Source organism: Nerophis ophidion, linkage group LG03 (genome assembly GCF_033978795.1).
Source record: "Nerophis ophidion isolate RoL-2023_Sa linkage group LG03, RoL_Noph_v1.0, whole genome shotgun sequence".
NCBI lineage: Eukaryota > Metazoa > Chordata > Actinopteri > Syngnathiformes > Syngnathidae > Nerophis > Nerophis ophidion.
In genome coordinates this window covers 17,612,533-17,630,322 of record NC_084613.1, presented here as the reverse complement: position 1 = coordinate 17,630,322, position 17,790 = coordinate 17,612,533, and the positions used below count along the sequence as shown (strand labels likewise).

Genomic DNA, 17,790 nt, shown 5'->3' with positions numbered 1-17,790 from the left:
CGTTTTTTTTTTAATTGAAGAAAATACTTTTTTTACTTGCGGATTGTTTTTTCACTTGCAGAAAATAGCATTCATGCTTGCGAATAATTTTCTATTATTTGAAGAAAATAGCTTTTTCACTTGTGAATAGTTTTTTGACTCGCAGAAAAAAAAACTGTTTTATATGCAAGTAATTTCTTTTAAGTGAAGAAAAAATATTTTTTACTTGCGAATCGTTTTTTCTAATTGAAGAAAATACTTTTTTTTTTTTTAACTTGCGGACTGTTTTTTTACTTGCAGAAAATTGTTTTCATGCTTGCAACTAATTTTCTATTAATTGAAGAAAATATCTTTTTCACTTGCAAATCGTTTTTTTTTCATTGCAGAAAAAAACATTTTTTACATGCAAGTCAATTTTTTTTTAAGTGAAGAAAAAAGATGTTTTACTTGCGAATCGTTTTTTTTCTAATTGAAGAAAATACTTTTTTTTTTTTACTCGCGGACTGTTTTTTTACTTGCAGAAAATTGTTTTTATGCTTGCAAATAATTTTCTATTAATTGAAGAAAATAGCTTTTTCACTTGCAAATCGTTTTTTTTTTATTGCAGAAAAAAACATTTTTTTACATGCAAGTAATTTTTTTTAGGTGAAGAAAAACATTTTTTTTAAATTTGCGAATCGTTTTTTTTTTTAATTGAAGAAAATACTTTTTTTTAACTTGCGAAAAATTGTTTTTATGCTTGCTAGTCTTTTTTTATTGGAAACATTTTTTTTTTTTACTTGCGAATATTTTTTTTTTAACTGAAGAAAATCCTTTTTTTTTTTTACTTGCGAATTGTTTTTTTTTACTTGCAGAAAATAGTATTCATGCTTGTGAATAATGTTCTATTAATTGAAGAAAATATTTTTTTCACCTGTGAATTGTTGTTTTTATTTGCAAAAAACTGTTGTTTTTTACATGCAAGTAATTTTTTTTTAATTGAAGAAAAAACATTTTTTACTTACCAAATTTTTTTTAATTGAAGAAAAATACTTCTTTTTTTTTTACTTGCGCATTGTTTTTTTACTTGCAGAACATTGTTTTCATGCTTGCGAATCATTTTCTATTATTTGAAAAAAATTGCTTTTTCACTTGTGAATCGTTTTTTTTGACTCGCAGAAAAAAAAATTATATGCAAGTAATTTTGTTTAAGTGAAGAAAAACATTTTTTTTTACTTGTGAATCTTTTTTTTATTGAAGAAAATACTTTTATTTTACTAGCGGATTGTTTTTTTACTTGCAAAAAATTGTTTTCAGGCTTACGAATAATTTTCTATTAATTGAAGAAAATAGCTTTTTCACTTGTGAATCGTTTTTGTGACTTGTAGAACATTTTTTTTATATGCAAGTAATTTTTTTTAAGTGAAGAAAAAACATATTTTACCTGTGAATCTTTTTTTTAATTGAAGAAAATACTTTTATTTTACTTGCGGATTGTTTTTTTTACTTGTTTGCATGCTTACGAATAATTTTCTATTAATTGAAGAAAATAGCTTTTTCACTTGTGAATCGTTTTTTGACTCGCAGGCAAAACACTTTTTACATTTTAAGTGAAGAAAATTATTTTTTTTTACCTGCGAATCGTTTTTTTTAACTGAACAAAATGGTTGTTTTTTTTTAACTTGGCAACCGTTGGGGCATGAGTAAAAACATTCCTTTGTGTTTGCAACATTTTGCCAGGCACGTTACTCCATAAAACACGTTAAAAAAAAAACCCAAAAAATAAAAACTCGCCTGGACTCCAGAGGGTTGAATTGCATTTTCAAATACATGACATAACGTTGCACATTTCTTCGGAATACGGGACAAACATCTCTTGGAAAATCTGAAGGACAAACACAGACGTTTCTTTGCCAGATGATACAGTATGAAGACCTTTGACGTCATCTTTTGTTGTCATTCTTTTCCAATCTGCTCAGGCGTACTACGTTCACGTTCCAACACACACACACACACACACACACACAAACACACACAGTTTATACTTTGCTGGGCAACATACACAAACAGAAACAGTGCATTTGTTCCTGGCTCTATAAGCTAATATGAATATGGTACGCCAGTCTGCTTGAGGCCCTGAAATGTGTGTGTCTGTGTGTGCGTGTGTGTGTGTGTGTGTGTATGTGTGTGTATGTGTGCTGAGGCGCTCTAATGCTGTGTGACTGGGGCCAGTGACTGTCAGCAGAGCAGAGACATGGACGCAGCACAAGTGCCTCCTTGCATAAATGTTGGGCCAGCGAGGATGCTCAGCTTCCCCTGGCTGAAACACACACTTGAGGAGAAGGTCTGATCCTCCCTCTTACGAGCTCATCCATTAAGGACACACACACACACACGCACGCACGCACACACAAGTTTAGCCTAATAAGGTAATAGAATAACTTTGGTGATTATAACGACACAGGGGGTCCTTCATACCGACAGCCATCAGACTGTATAATGCATATGTTCCTTCTTGACTGCACTGAAATGTAGAATATATGTATAATATATTTATATTATTCACATGTGAATAATGCTGTATAGTATTTATTGTCTATTGTGAGCAAATTGTGGTGCTGAATTTCCCCCAGGGATCAATAAAGTACTTTCTATTCCATTCTATTCTATTCTATTCACATAACCTGATGAAGGCAATAAATAATAGGTTAAAAAAATATTTTTTTATAAAACAGTTAGAAAAGTAAAAAATATAAATAATATTTAGGTATTATTTAATTGCTTAAAAACTTTTATGATTTTTTTTTATTGTTTTAATGATATATGCCTAAATGTCTATAAAGATATAATTTTTAAATATTTCTTTGTTAGTCTGAAAATTAAAAAAAAAAAAAAGTTTTTGGGAATGGCTTCCTCTGACCGGGATCTTCAGCTCTCGCTGGATCGGTTCGCAGCCGAGTGTGAAGCGACCGGAATGAGAATCAGCACCTCCAAGTCCGAGTCCATGGTTCTCGCCCGGAAAAGGGTGGAATGCCATCTCCGGGTTGGGGAGGAGACCCTGCTCCAAGTGGAGGAGTTCAAGTACCTAGGAGTCTTGTTCATGAGTGAGGGAAGAGTGGATCGTGAGATCGACAGACGGATCGGTGCGCCGTCTTCAGTAATGCGGACGTTGTACCGATCCGTTGTGGTGAAGAAGGAGCTGAGCCGGAAGGCAAAGCTCTCAATTTACCGGTCGATCTACGTTCCCATCCTCACCTATGGTCATGAGCTTTGGGTCATGACCGAAAGGATAAGATCACGGGTACAAGCGGCCAAAATGAGTTTCCTCCGCCGTGTGGCGGGGCTCTCCCTTAGAGATAGGGTGAGAAGCTCTGCCATCCGGGAGGAACTCAAAGTAAAGCCGCTGCTCCTTCACATCGAGAGGAGCCAGATGAGGTGGTTCGGGCATCTGGTCAGGATGCCACCCGAACGCCTCCCTAGGGAGGTGTTTAGGGCACGTCCAACCGGTAGGAGGCCACGGGGAAGACCCAGGACACGTTGGGAAGACTATGTCTCCCGGCTGGCCTGGGAACGCCTCGGGATCCCCCGGGAAGAGTTAGACGAAGTGGCTGGGGAGAGGGAAGTCTGGGTTTCCCTGCTTAGGCTGTTGCCCCCGCGACCCGACCTCGGATAAGCGGAAGATGATGGATGGATGGAAAAAATAAAAAGATACTAATTTATATAAATAACTTGATAAAACAGTTCATTTTGCAAATTGGCCTCCGTGTTTGAAATCTTCATTCCGTCCAGTGTGGAGTTCCTCAGGGTTCTGTCTGAGAGCCACTCTCAAAGCAAAACTGTCATGATCCGTGGTCCGGATCATGTTTAGTTTAGTTATGTTCTGTTAGTTTTGGACTTCTTTGGTTCCTGGTTGCACTTCCTTGTTTGTTTTGTCACTATGGTTACTTATGATTTTCACATGCCTCTGTTTTTTGGGACACACCTGTGTATAATCAAGAGACAATATTTAAGCCTGCCTTTTTGATCACTCGTCCTGGCTTCCTTGTTTGCGGTAAGCAACAGTCACGTATTCCTCTTCTAGACTCGGTGCCAAGTTGTTGCCTTAGCTTCCCGTGCGTTCGGCACGCTTTTCCTTTTGTTTGTTTCTGTCTGGTTGGTACGGAGTATTATTTTTTAAATCATATCCTACCTTTACGTTTTCGCCCGGAGTGTCCGTGTTGCATTGGAGGAACGATCCCGCATAAAGATGCGACCCCCACGTCACAAAAACGAGCTTTTTTTTTTTTTACAATTTTAGTCATTGTGAACAACCCCCGCGAAATAAACAAAAGCATTTTTTAATAGAATCACAATCATGATGTGTTTTATTTATTTTTTTCCATGCTTGTATTGAAATTGTGATTTTTGTTTTTGGAATGTTCATTGTAATATGATTTATTTGTAGTACAAACAATGATTACCAACACACACACACACACACACACACACACACACACACACACACACACACACACACACACACACACACACAGAGTCTTGTATTTGTTACCTTGTTGAAGCCTCTGAAAAATGCCTACCTCTTTAGGACCACCCTTGCTAGATAAATAAAGATTAGTATTTGCAACCTTAATAATATATACGTACATATTACGTAAATATAAAAAAGGTAAGCTTTTAGTAAAAACTATTTTTGTTAAATCTTTTGTTTGTATTTGATTTTTAATCTTCATTATTTACTTCGTTATTACAGTATGTCTTTATATACATTTTTGTTGATTTTTTTTTTTAATTAATTTTGGCCAAAGTGGGTGCATTTTAAATTCTTACACATGCTTGTTATTACACATGTTGACCAGAGGGGGAGCACTTCAAGTTTTTACACACACTTTTTATTTCATATGTTGACCAGAGGGGGAGCACTTTTAAAACCGACACAGAGTCAATTTTAAAAATCCTTCCTTTTTGGAACCACACTCATTTTGATAGATTTCACCACCAGGGGTGCAAATGAGATCCCTTATTTATTTATTTTTTTTGTAATGTGCTTATGGCCGATGACAAACGAGTCACAGATCACAGATGGCCCATCTGCCTAACTTTGGGCAACCCAGCTGTAGAAGCTAACTGTTAATGGCCACTACAGTCTTAGTACCATAGTGTAGTTGTTCATCCTACGGTCACATTTGGGACGCGGGTTGTCTTACGTAAGCACCAAAAGTCGTAAAATCCACTGTTAAACTGGCGGGTTTTTTTGGGGATGGATAGGGAAGTCCTTCTTTTGCTGCTGTCTTGTTTTATCATATATTGCAGCCATTGCACCTGTCAATGTTTACTTTTGTATCCCCATTAAATCAACAAAAAAAAACCTGACTTTGGAGCAATGTTCACAGACTGTAGTATTTAGCTCTCTATTAGATGCAATGGTTTTCCGTATTGGGACCATGAGTTCGGTTCTAACTTGTTCACCGGTCCATGTTGATGTCTCAAGAGCGGTAGAAATACATACACACACGCACACAAATTTAACCTAATAAAGTAACGGAAAAACAAACTAACTTTGGTGATTATATAACCTAGTAGAGCAATAATAAATAAATAATAGGTTAAATAATGATTTTTATGAAACAATAAGAATAATACAAAAGATGTAATAATGCATATAAATAATACATTTTATAATTAATTAGTATTTATGTATTATTTAATTATTTAAAAAGGTTAATGATTAAAAAAAAAAATTAAAATAATATATGCATAATTGTCTAAGATGTTCAAAAAAAAATTATTTTAGAATATATTTGTGTTGGCCCTGCGATGAGGTGGCGACTTGTCCAGGGTGTACCCCGCCTTCCGCCCGATTGTAGCTGAGATAGGCGCCAGCGCCCCCCGTGACCCCGAAAGGGAATAAGCGGTAGAAAATGGATGGATGGATAGCCTGCAATTTAAAAAAATATGCAGATTTTTGTTATTGGAATGTTATGATATTATGATTTATTTGAAGTATAAACCATGAATTCAATCGCTCGCACACACACGCACACGCACACGCACACGCACACGCACACGCACACGCACACGCACACGCACACACACACGCACACACACACACACACACACACACACACACACACACACACTCACAGCAACACAGCGCAGTGAGTGTAGATAAAAAAAACATATTCCCACTTTCAGGTCAACTATTCTTTCTCTTTGTGTTTATTTTTATCCTGTTTTAAGGCTTTTATCCAGCAGGTAAGTGTCACACAAAGTTAGTGGGAACAAAAACTACACAAGCATGTTCCATTCCGGAGGTTCCGTGAAGACGCCAGCATGTTGTCCCGTCTCCTTTTCAACTGTCATTAAAATCAATTCTGCTTTGCAATCAATGATTCATGTTGTCTTTTTTAGTGGTAAACATCAAGTCAGTTCCTAATGCAACACTTCAGGAAGTATACTTTACTAAGTATACTTTGATAAGTATACTTCAATACGTATTATTCTGTAAGTATACTTCATACGTATACTTTAGTAAGTATACTTCGATAAGTATTCTTCAATAAGTATACCTTGGTAAATATACTTCAATAAGTATACTTCAAAAAGTATACTTCAAAAAGTATACTTGATAAGTATACATCATAATTATACTTCGGTAGGTATACTTCATACACACACTTCAATAGCTATACTTGGATATATGTACTATATACTAGGGCTGGGGCGATACAACAATATCAATATCAGATATGACTTTGTAATCTCATACTTTCGATTTTTTATCTGATACTTATTTTTATTAAAAAATTTCGACCTTTTTATGTCATAATATCAATTTTTATCGCATAATTTAAACTTTGAATCCAATAGTTAATATTTGTATCTCATAATTTTGACTTGTTATCTCATAATTTCAACTTTGTATCTTAGACTTATTATGTGTTATCTCATAATTTAAACTGTTTAGTTACTTATCTCGTAATTTTACTTTTTGTCTCACAATTTTAAATTGTTATCTCATAATTTTTACTGTTTATTTGATGTTTATTTGAGGTGGCGACTTGTCCAGGGTGTACCCCGCCTTCCGCCCATGTGCAGCTGAGACAGGCTCCAGAAAATAACAAGCGGCAGAAAATAAATGGCTGGATGGATATATCTCATGCTTAATTTTTATCTCATAATTTCAACTTTTTTATGTCGTAATATCAACTTTTTATCTCATTATTCAACTTTGTTTCTTATCATTTTTATTCTTATCTCATTATTTTTTTTACATTTTAGCTCATATTTATGAGCTAGCTATCCCATCCTTTCAACTTTTTATCTCACAATTATGAATTCGTATCTCAAAATTTCAACTTTGTATCTAATACTTATTTTTATCACATAATTTCGATTTTGTATCTTAGACTTTTTTAATGTCATAATTTCGACCTTTTTATACCATAATATTGATTTTTTTATCTCATAATTTCGATTTTGTATCCCATACTTATTATATGTCGTCTCATAATTTCGACTTTTTAGCTCATAATTAATGTTACTTATCTCGTAATTTTGACTTTTTATCTCACAATTATTAATTTGTATCTCATAATTTCGACTTTTTATTTCATAATTTCAACTTTTTATCTCATGTTTAATTTTCATCTCAAAATCTAAATATTGTATCTCAGACTTTTTTATCTCGTAATTTCGACCTTTTTATGTAAAAATATCGATTTTTTTCTCATAATTTAAACTTTGTATCTCAAATTTATCATTTGTTATCGCATAATTTCGATTTATTATTTCATAATTTCACCTTTGTATTTCATACTTATTTTTTATCTCATAATTTCGACTTTCTCATCGCATAATTATGACTTTTTATCTCATAAGTATGACTTTTTATCTTATAAGAATGACTTATTATAATTATGAAATTTTATCTCATAATTTTGACTTTTTATATCTTAATCTGGATTTTTTATCTCATAGTTTCGATTTTTTGATCCAATAATTTGGAGTTTTTATCTCATAATTAGAATGATCTCAAAATTGTATTTATCTAATAATTATGACTTTTTACTTAACAATATTTATTTATATTTCCTAATTTTGACATTTTCTTTTCTTGATTTAGATTTTTTTTCCATAATTTCTTTTTTTTTTTTATCTCATAATTTCGATTTTGTTTTCCCATCTCATAATTCTGACGTTTTATCTCATAAGTATGACTTTTTATATCATAATTATGACTTTTTATCTCACAATTTTGACTTTCCTACTTTGGATGTTTTTTGTCATTATTTCGATTTTTTTATTCCTTAATAAGGGACAAGCGATGGTAAATGGATGGATGGATGGATTTTTTTATCCCTTAATTTAGTTTTTTATACATACTAATTTGGAATTTTTATCTCGTCATTGGAATGGTCTCAACATTTTAATTATCTCTAATCATGACTTTTTACTTCATAATTCAGATTTAGATTTTCTTTTCTTATTTGTGATTTTTTTTTTATAATTTCGATTTTTTTAATCTCATATTTATGACGTGTTATCTCATAAGTATGACTTTTCATCTCATAATTATGAATTTTTATCACATAATTATGAATTTTTATCTCACAATTTTGACTTTTTATTTCGTAATTTGGATTTTTTTTTTTCATAATTTCCATTTTTTAATCTCATTATTTCGATTTTTTATTTCTTAATTTGTATTTTTTATATCTTAATTTTGATATTTTTTAAATCCAATAATTAGAACTTTTTATCTCGTCAATTGAATGATCTCAACATTTTAATTAAATAATACTAATAATAATGACTTTTTACTTCATAATTTAGATTGATATTGCCTAATTTTGACATTTTCTTTTCTTAATTTGGACTTTTTTTTTATTATTTCGATTTTTTTAATCTCATAACTTTGATTTTATTTCCGCCATCTCATAATTATGACGTTTTATCTCATAAGTATGACTTTTTACCTCGTACTTATGAATTTTTCTCTCACAATTTGGACTTTTTATTTCCTAATTTGGACTTTTTTTTTCTCGCAATTTCAATTTTTAAATCTCATTATTTAAATGGGTTGTACTTGTATAGCGCTTTTCTACCTTCAAGGTACTCAAAGCGCTTTGACATTACTTCCATATTTACCCATTCACACACACATTCACACACTGATGGAGGGAGCTGCCATGCAAGGCGCCAACCAGCACCCATCAGGAGCAAGGGTGAAGTGTCTTGCTCAGGACACAACGGACGTGACGGGGTTTGTACTAGGTGGGATTTGAACCAGGGACCCTCGGGTTGCGCACGGCCACTCTCCCACTGCGCCACGCCGTCCCTATTTCTATTTTTTATTTCATAATTTGTATTTTTCATCTCTTAATTTCGATTTTTTTTTCATCCAATAATCTGGACTTTTTATCTCGTCGTTAAAACGGTCTCAACATTTAAATTATCTAATAATCATGACTTTTGCTTCATAATTTACATTGATATTTCCTACTTTCGACATTTTCTTTTCTTAATTTAGACTTTTTTTCCTCATAATTTAGATTTTTTTATCTCATAATTTCGAATTTTTATCTCAAAATTACAATGATCTCATAATTATATTTATCTAGTAATTCTGATTTTTTTTATCTCCATCCATCAATCCATTTGCTACAGCTTGTCCCTTTCGGGGTTGTGCGGGGTGCTGGAGCCTATCTCTGCCTAAAAGTCATTTTTTTCTCATAATTTCGAATTTAATCTCAATTAATCTTCAACTTTCTATTACTTTTTATCTTGTAAGTATGACTTATGACATTTGTATGTCATCAATAAAACACGTATGGGAGGATATCGGCTAGCACGTCAAATGTGTGATATCATGTGCGATACGGGCAGCGAAACCAGCCAGTTAGCCATCTAAATGTCCTCCACTTAGCACACAATATCTTCTATTTTAGTCAACTCATTTACAAAAGGTAAACACGTGAGGCTACGGGCTACTAGGAAAGAGCAGCTACACAGCAGATAAGCACACAAGAGCACACAAGCTAGACCTGCGTAATAATCATTGAACAAATATTTTCATTACTGATACCTCTCCTTCGCTCCTTTTTAATTGTGATTGGCAAGCACTTGAGTTGGTCCCTCCCCTTCCGCCATGTAGCCAAGATGGCAGAAGAGCCCGCCCCCTGGCTACCGACCCTCAGTCCGTCCCCCTCAAAGGACGCCGGTCTGTTTCGGTCACAGAAAAATGGACCCCCCTTCCCAGCTGTCACCAGACTGTGATGAATCTGCGTGTGTGTGTGTGTGTGTGTGTGTGTGTGTGTGTGTGTGTGTGTGTGTGTGTGGTCCCCAACAGTGACAAGGACGACCTCTGACATATGCAAATGTCTCCTGGTTCCAGCAGCACAGGCGGAGAACGTCTGCACTTGTTTAGCCCTTCGTGTTTGTGTACGCTCAATTCTATCCTTCTTCCTCTTCTTGTTTTTTCCACCTTTCATTTTTCGTACACGCTACGACATCATGCCAGGACCACACGTGTTGTCATGGTAACAGCACATCGGCTATTTGGAGTTCTTGCATGTTGGCGACAACAACTCGTAAATGTAAGGACGGTGAGAGGAGGAAAAGATACTGAGTGTATCTTTATATCAGTTTCTTCTTTTGATTTGTTTTTACTTAATTTATAGTGTTTTTTCTCATTTATTTATTCATTTACTGATACATATTTATGTTTTTACATTTATTTTTATCATTGCTACTTTGAAAGCATTTTTTGACCAGCTTTTATGATATTATTAGGAACAGTGCATGAAATATATTGGTTTGTAAAATGATGATAGCATGTTGACTTTTTAAGCCAATTTTGCAGCCATAGACCTAAGAGTCATAAAACTTATAATTAACACATGCTAACTTTTTAGCTCATTTTACAATTGTACACCTCACAGTCATATAACTTGTCTTATCTCACAATTTCGACTTTTTCATCTCATAATTATGACTTTTTATCTCATAAGTATGACTTTTTATCTTATAAGTATGACTTCTTATTAATAATTGTGAATTTTTTATCTCATAATTTTGACTTTTTACATCTTAATCCGGATTTTTTATCTAATTTTTTCGATCCAATAATTTGGACTTTTTTATCTCATAAATAAAATGATCTCAAAATTGTATTTATCTGATAATTATGACTTTCTACTTCATAATTTCGATTTATATTTCCTAATTTTAATAATTTTATAAGAATATATCACAGAGGTATATAAATTGATAGTTAACACGTGCTAACTTTTTTATAGTCAGATTAGCAAGCGTACACCTCAGAGTCATATTCCTTGGTAGTTAACACATGCTAACTTTTTAGCAAATTTTACAGCATACACCTAAGAGTCATATACCCTGGCGCTTGACAAATGCTAACTTTTTTTTAGCCAATTTTACAAGCAGACATCTCAGAGTCATACAACTTGATAGTTAACACATGCTAACTTTTTAGCAAATTTTACAGCGTACACCTCAGAGTCATATAACTTGGTACTTGATACATGCTAGCTTTCTAGATAAATAAACGAATGAAGATGAATAAAAGATGAAGACAAACTTTTTGCACTATGACTAGGGAAGGCTGTTTGCATTGGGTCTTATAAACAAATTCTGCGCATTCATTGAACAACTTGTTCCAATCGATGGTGACACAATGGCGGCATCAAAAAGGCCACACTTTTCAAATGAATTAAATATCCTTGCAGGCAAGAATTTTTATCAAATTCATTGAGGTCTCGTGGGCCAATTTGAACACGTCGCCGGGCCGCACTTGGCTCCACGGGCTATAGTTTGGACACCTCTGTTGTAGAGCACTAATGCTCTGTGATATCACAATATCATTTTGTGCAACCTAGTGGTTGGAGTGTCCGCCCTGGGATCGGTAGGTTGTGAGTTCATACCAAAGACTATAAAAATGGGACCCATTACCTCCCTGCTTGCCACTCAGCATCAAGGGTTGGGATTGGGAGTTAAATCACAAAAAAGGATTCCCGGGCGCGGCCACCGCTGCTGCTCACTGCTCCCCTCACCTCCCAGGGTGTGATCAAGGTGATGGGTGAAATGCAGACAATAATTTCGCCACACCTAGTGTGAGTATGAAAATCATGGGTACTTTCACTTTTTACTCTTGTTCATAATCATGTCGGGGAATATAAATATTCTGTCCAGGGTGTACCCCGCCTTCCGCCCGATTGTAGCTGAGATAGGCACCAGCGCCCCCCTCGACCCCAAAGGGAATAAGCGGTAGAAAATGGATGGATGGATGTATTTTGTACGGGTGTGTGTGTGTTTGTCCTGGCAATGCTTACTTAATAGGGACATCGCTATGTTTACACAGTCACCTTTAGGGGACTTCTGACGGTATGGGGACCAAAAAAAAGGGTCCCCTAAAGCAGTGGTCCCCAACCTTTTTGTAGCTGCGGACCGATCAACGCTTGATAATTTGTCCTGCGGCCCGGTAATGCGGACGTTGTACCGATCCGTTGTGGTGAAGAAGGAGCTGAGCTGGAAGGCAAAGCTCTCAATTTATTGGTCGATCTATGTTCCCATCCTCACCTATGGTCATGAACTTTGGGTAATGACCGAAAGGATAAGATCACGGGTACAAGCGGCCAAAATGAGTTTCCGACGCCGGGTGGCGGGGCTCTCCCTTAGAGATAGGGTGAGAAGCTCTGCCATCCGAGAGGAACTCAAAGTAAAGTCACTGCTCCACCACATCGAGAAGAACCCAGATTAGGTGGCTCGGGCATCTTGTCAGGATGCCTCCCGAACGCCTCCCTAGGGAGGTGTTTAGGGCACGTCCAACCGGTAGGAGGCCACGGGGCAGACCCAGGGACACGTTGGGAAGACTATGTCTCCCAGCTGGCCTGGGAACGCCTCGGGATCCCCCGGGAAGAGCTAGACAAAGTGGCTGGGGAGAGGGAAGTCTGGGCTACCCTGCTTAGGCTGTTGCCCCCGCGACCCGACCTCGGATAAGCGGAAGAAGATGGATGGATGGGCCCGGCGGGGGGATTTTTTTCTTTTTTTATCATGAAAAAGGGAGTTTTTTGGGGGTTTGGTGCACTAATTGTAAGTGTATCTTGTGTTTTTTATGTTGATTTAATTTTAAAAAATATAACAATTTATAAAAAATTATTCTGCGGCCCAGCTAGTTGGGGGCCACTGCCCAAAGGGAAACCTTTTTTTAAAATGATAGTCAGACCACATCATCTGCTTTTTGAAGATGATGTGGTCCTGATGGCTTCATCTGACCGGGATCTTCAGCTCTCACTGGATCGGTTCGCAGCCGAGTGTGAAGAGACCGGAATGAGAATCAGCACCTCCAAGTCCGAGTCCATGGGTCTCGCCCGGAAAAGGGTGGAATGCCATCTCCGGGTTGGGGAGGAAACCCTGCCCCAAGTGGAGGAGTTCAAGTACCTAGGAGTCTTGTTCACGAGTGGGGGAAGAGTGGATCGTGAGATCGACAGGCGGATCGGTGCAGCGTCTTCAGTAATGCGAACGTTGTACCGATCCGTTGTGGTGAAGAAGGAGCTGAGCCGGAAGGCAAAGCTCTCAATTTACCGGTCGATCTACGTTCTCTTCCTCACCTATGGTCATGAGCTTTGGGTCATGACCGAAAGGATAAGATCACGGGTACAGGCGGCCGAAATGAGTTTCCTCCGCCGTGTGGCGGGGCTCTCCCTTAGAGATAGGGTGAGAAGTTCTGCCATCCGGGAGGAACTCAAAGTAAAGCCGCTGCTCCTTCACATCGAGAGGAGCCAGATGAGGTGGTTCGGGCATCTGGTCAGGATGCCACCCGAACGCCTCCCTAGGGAGAGGGAAGTCTGGGTTTCCCTGCTTAGGCTGTTGCCCCCGCGACCCGACCTCGGATAAGCGGAAGAAGATGGATGATAGTCAGATCCATTCTGAAGATGCCCAAGTGATTTTTAAGCATGTTTACTGGTTAGTTTGAGTGTGAACTTTTTTTTTTTTTTTTAATTTTTTTTAGATGGTCCTCAGTAGTCACGTAAAAAATTGGTGTGAGTTATGCAAAATTATTTAAATTTGGTCCCCATGAACCATATTAACTATATTTTTCCCCCAGGGTCCCCAGTAAGTATGATCAGCACATTACTTCATCAATCCAGAGATTTAAAGACGTGTATGAGCTAACTGGGCAGTGGCCATTTTACCTTTTTTTTTTAATGAGGAAAGGGTTTTGATTGTTTGATTGATACATTTTTTAGTAGATTGCACAGTTCAGTACATATTCCGTACAATTGACCACTAAATGGTAACACCCGAATAAGTTTTTCAACTTGTTTAAGTCGGGGTCCCCACAAGTACTGATCAAAAACTTGGTTCCCATTCCAAATGATAACCAGTGTGTGTGTGTGTGTGTGTCTTACTGGGATCAGACTTGGAGAAGGTGTCTCTGTCCAGGAGGTTCCTGAAAGACAAGGAGAAGAAGAATGAGCAAGAAGACAAACGTGAAAAGTGATTGAAAGGTGGGTGATTGATGAGCCTTTTGTCTGCTTTTGTGTATTGCTGCATGTGGCTTCATGTCAATATTTGCCAGTACTTATTTGAATCATTATGGGTGTGAAAAATAAATAAATAAATAAATAAATGTTCCAATTAATCGTGATTTATTTATTAATCGCGATTAATCGATTAAAACATTTAGTATATATATTTCTATCATAGTTATTTTATTTTAATTTGATTTTGTATATAATTTTTGTGGGGCACTTGTTTGAGGGAGGGCGAAAAAAAGAACATTTGACATGTGTTTAATTGTATTTCTGCACTGTATTTGTCAAAAGTCAAATGGACAAATGTTTTAAAAAGTGAAGCTTCTTGAATATTTCAGGCGAGCAGCAGTCGAGGAGGAGAGAAGAGAAGAAAAAGGTAGGAGGATGATGGTTTCTCTCTGGTTTGTGTCCCTCAGCATCAAATTTACATGACGTCGCCATCTTGGCTGGCTGGCTCAACAGCAGCAGAAGTAAGGAAAGGAGGAAGTGTTGCAATACGGTACCACAGGCTCGAGGATTGGCCGATACTGATCCCGATATCAGCATGAATCGAGCATACCTGTGTTGTTACAGGTAATAATGTCAGCGGTGAAAAAGGATTTATTGTTAACCGCCTGGAATGGACTTATGATGTCTTTAAGTCAGGGGTCACCAACCTTTTTGAAACCAAGAGCTACTTCTTGGGTCCTGATTAATGGGAAGGGCTACTAGTTTGATACACACTTAAATACATTGCCAGAAATAGCCAATTTGCTCAATTTAGCTTTAACTCTATGTTATTATTAATAATTAATTATATTTATCTTTGTGGAAACACTGATCATCTTAATGATTTGTCACAATAAATATATATAGAAACAGATAAAAATATATGTAAAAAAAAAGGGTATTTCTCTCTGTCATTCCGTCGTACATTTTTTTCCTTCTACGGAAGGTTTTTTGTAGAGAATAAATGATTAAAAAAAACACTGAATTGAATGGTTTAAAAGAGGAGAAAACACAAAAAATATGAAAATCTGATTTTGAATCATAGTTTATCTTCCATTTCGACTCTTTAAAATTCAAAATTCTATTGAAAAAAATGAAGAGAAAAACTAGCTAATTCGAATCTTTTAGAAAAAATAAAAAAAATAATTTATGGAACATCATTAGTAATTTTTCCTGATTAAGATTAATCTTCCAATTTTGATAACATGTTTTAATCCAATCTGCACTTTGTTAGAATATATAACAAATTGGACCAAGCTATATTTCTAACAAAGACAAATCATTATTTTTTCTAGATTTTCCAGAACAAAAATGTTAAAAGAAACTCAAAAGACTTTGAAATAAGGTTTGAATTTGATTTTACAGATTTTCCAGATTTGTCAGAATTTTTTTTTTTTTAATTTTAATCATAGTAAGTTTAAAGAAATATTTCACAAATATTCTTCGTCAAAAAAACAGAAGCTAAAACGAAGAATTAAATTAAAATGTATTTATTATTCTTTACAATAAAAAAAAAAAATACTTAAACATTGGTTTGAATTGTCAGGAAAGAAGAGGACGGGATTTAAAAGGTAAAAAGGTCCTAAAATCATTTTTAGGGTTGTATTTTTTCTTTAAAATTGTCTTTCTGAAAGTTATAAGAAGAAAAGTAAAAGACTTTAAAATATTTTCTTGGATTTTCAAATTCTATTTGAATTTTGTCTCTCTTAGAATTAAAAATGTCGAGCAAAGCGAGACCAGCTTGCTAGTAAATAAATACAATTTAAAAAATAGAGGCAGCTCACTGGTAAGTGCTGTTTTTTGAGCTATTTTTAGAACAGGCCAGCGGGCGACTCATCTGGTCCTTACGGGCTACCTGGTGCCCGCGGGCACCGCGTTGGTGACCCCTGCTTTAAGTCGTCTAAGCAAGTCGCAATCACTAATCCCAGGTGATACCAACACTTTATCAACGCGTCATGCTAGCATTTTAGCTCCTTTTGATCATTTCAACCTAAAATGTGAGGATTTTGAACCCTTGCAACTACTTGCTAACTGTTCCCAACATTCGGAATCAGAAATAGAAATACTTTACTAATCCCCTTTTTATTCTTTTAAACCAAAAATTCCCAACTTTTGATACTTGGCGCAATCTAAGAAGAACGCTAACTTTTTCTATGTTATCATGCTAACATTAGCAAGCCAACGCTTTATGTTTCAATTTTGGCTACCTTTTTTGAAACCCAAAAATTATGGCTTTTGATTGATTCTACTTTTTTAATGTTATCATGCTAAAATTTTATACTCACAATTTAATTTGATAGTTTGCGCCATCTTAAAAGTACAATAACATTTTCTATGGCATCGTTAGCATTTTAGCAAATGTTATTCTTTTAAACCTAAAAATCGCGACTTTTGATACTTGGCACTATCTAAGAAGAACGCTAACTTTTTCTATGTTATCATGCTAACATTACGTTTGTGCTTAAATTTTGTTTAACTTTATTGAAACCAAAAAATGATGGCTTTTGATTCTGCGCGCCATCTTAGAATTACGTTAACTTTTTCTTTGTTATCCCCGTTTTATTCTTTTAAACCGAAAATTCCCAACTTTTGATACTTGGCGTAATCTAAGAAGAACGCTAACGTTTTCTATGTTATCATGCTAACATTAGTAAACTCACGCTTTATGCTTAAATTTTGGCTAACTTTATTGAAACCAAAAAATTATGGCTTTTGATTGATTCTACTTTTTTAATATTATCATGCTAACATTTTATACTCACATATTCATTTAAACCTAAAAATCATGACTTTTGATACTTTGCGCCATCTTAAAAGTACACTAACATTTTCTATGGCAGCGTTAGCATTTTAGCTAATTTTATTCTTTTAAACCTAAAATTTGCGACATTTGATACTTGGCGCCACCTAAGAAATACGCTAACTTTTTCTGTGTTATCATGCTAACATTAGCAAGCTAATGCTATATGCTCAGGTTTTGGCTAACTTTATTGAAACCAAAAAATCATGACTTTTTATTCTTGGCGCCATCTTAGAAGTACGCTAAGTTTTTCTATGTTATCATGCTAACATTAGCAAACTCATGCTTTATGCTTAAATTTTGGTTAACTTTATTGAAACCAAAAAATGATAGCTTTTGATTATTGCCGCCGTCTTAGACGTACGCTAACTTTTTCTATTTTATCATGCTAACATTAGCAAGCCAACGCTATATGCTTAGATTTTTGCTAACTTTATTACAACCAAAAAATGATAGCTTTTGATACTTGGCGCCATCTTAGAAGTACAC

At 35.4% G+C, this 17,790-nt stretch overlaps 1 protein-coding gene and 1 long non-coding RNA gene across 2 annotated transcripts in view; one reads left to right on the top strand and one right to left on the bottom strand.

Moving 5' to 3' along the window:
• LOC133549233 (copine-8-like) overlaps positions 1 to 17,790 on the bottom strand; it is a 161,118-nt gene that overhangs the window by 118,527 nt on the left and 24,801 nt on the right. Inside the window, exon 2 of the mRNA XM_061894450.1 lies at positions 14,388 to 14,428. Within this exon, the coding sequence (XP_061750434.1) occupies positions 14,388 to 14,428 (41 nt within the window). The remainder of the gene's footprint in view (positions 1 to 14,387; positions 14,429 to 17,790) is intronic.
• Positions 10,336 to 17,790, top strand: part of LOC133549234 (uncharacterized) — a 38,993-nt gene continuing 31,538 nt past the window's right edge. Inside the window, exons 1-3 of the long non-coding RNA XR_009806052.1 lie at positions 10,336 to 10,553; positions 14,397 to 14,486; positions 14,852 to 14,889. This is a non-coding gene — a long non-coding RNA (uncharacterized LOC133549234). The remainder of the gene's footprint in view (positions 10,554 to 14,396; positions 14,487 to 14,851; positions 14,890 to 17,790) is intronic.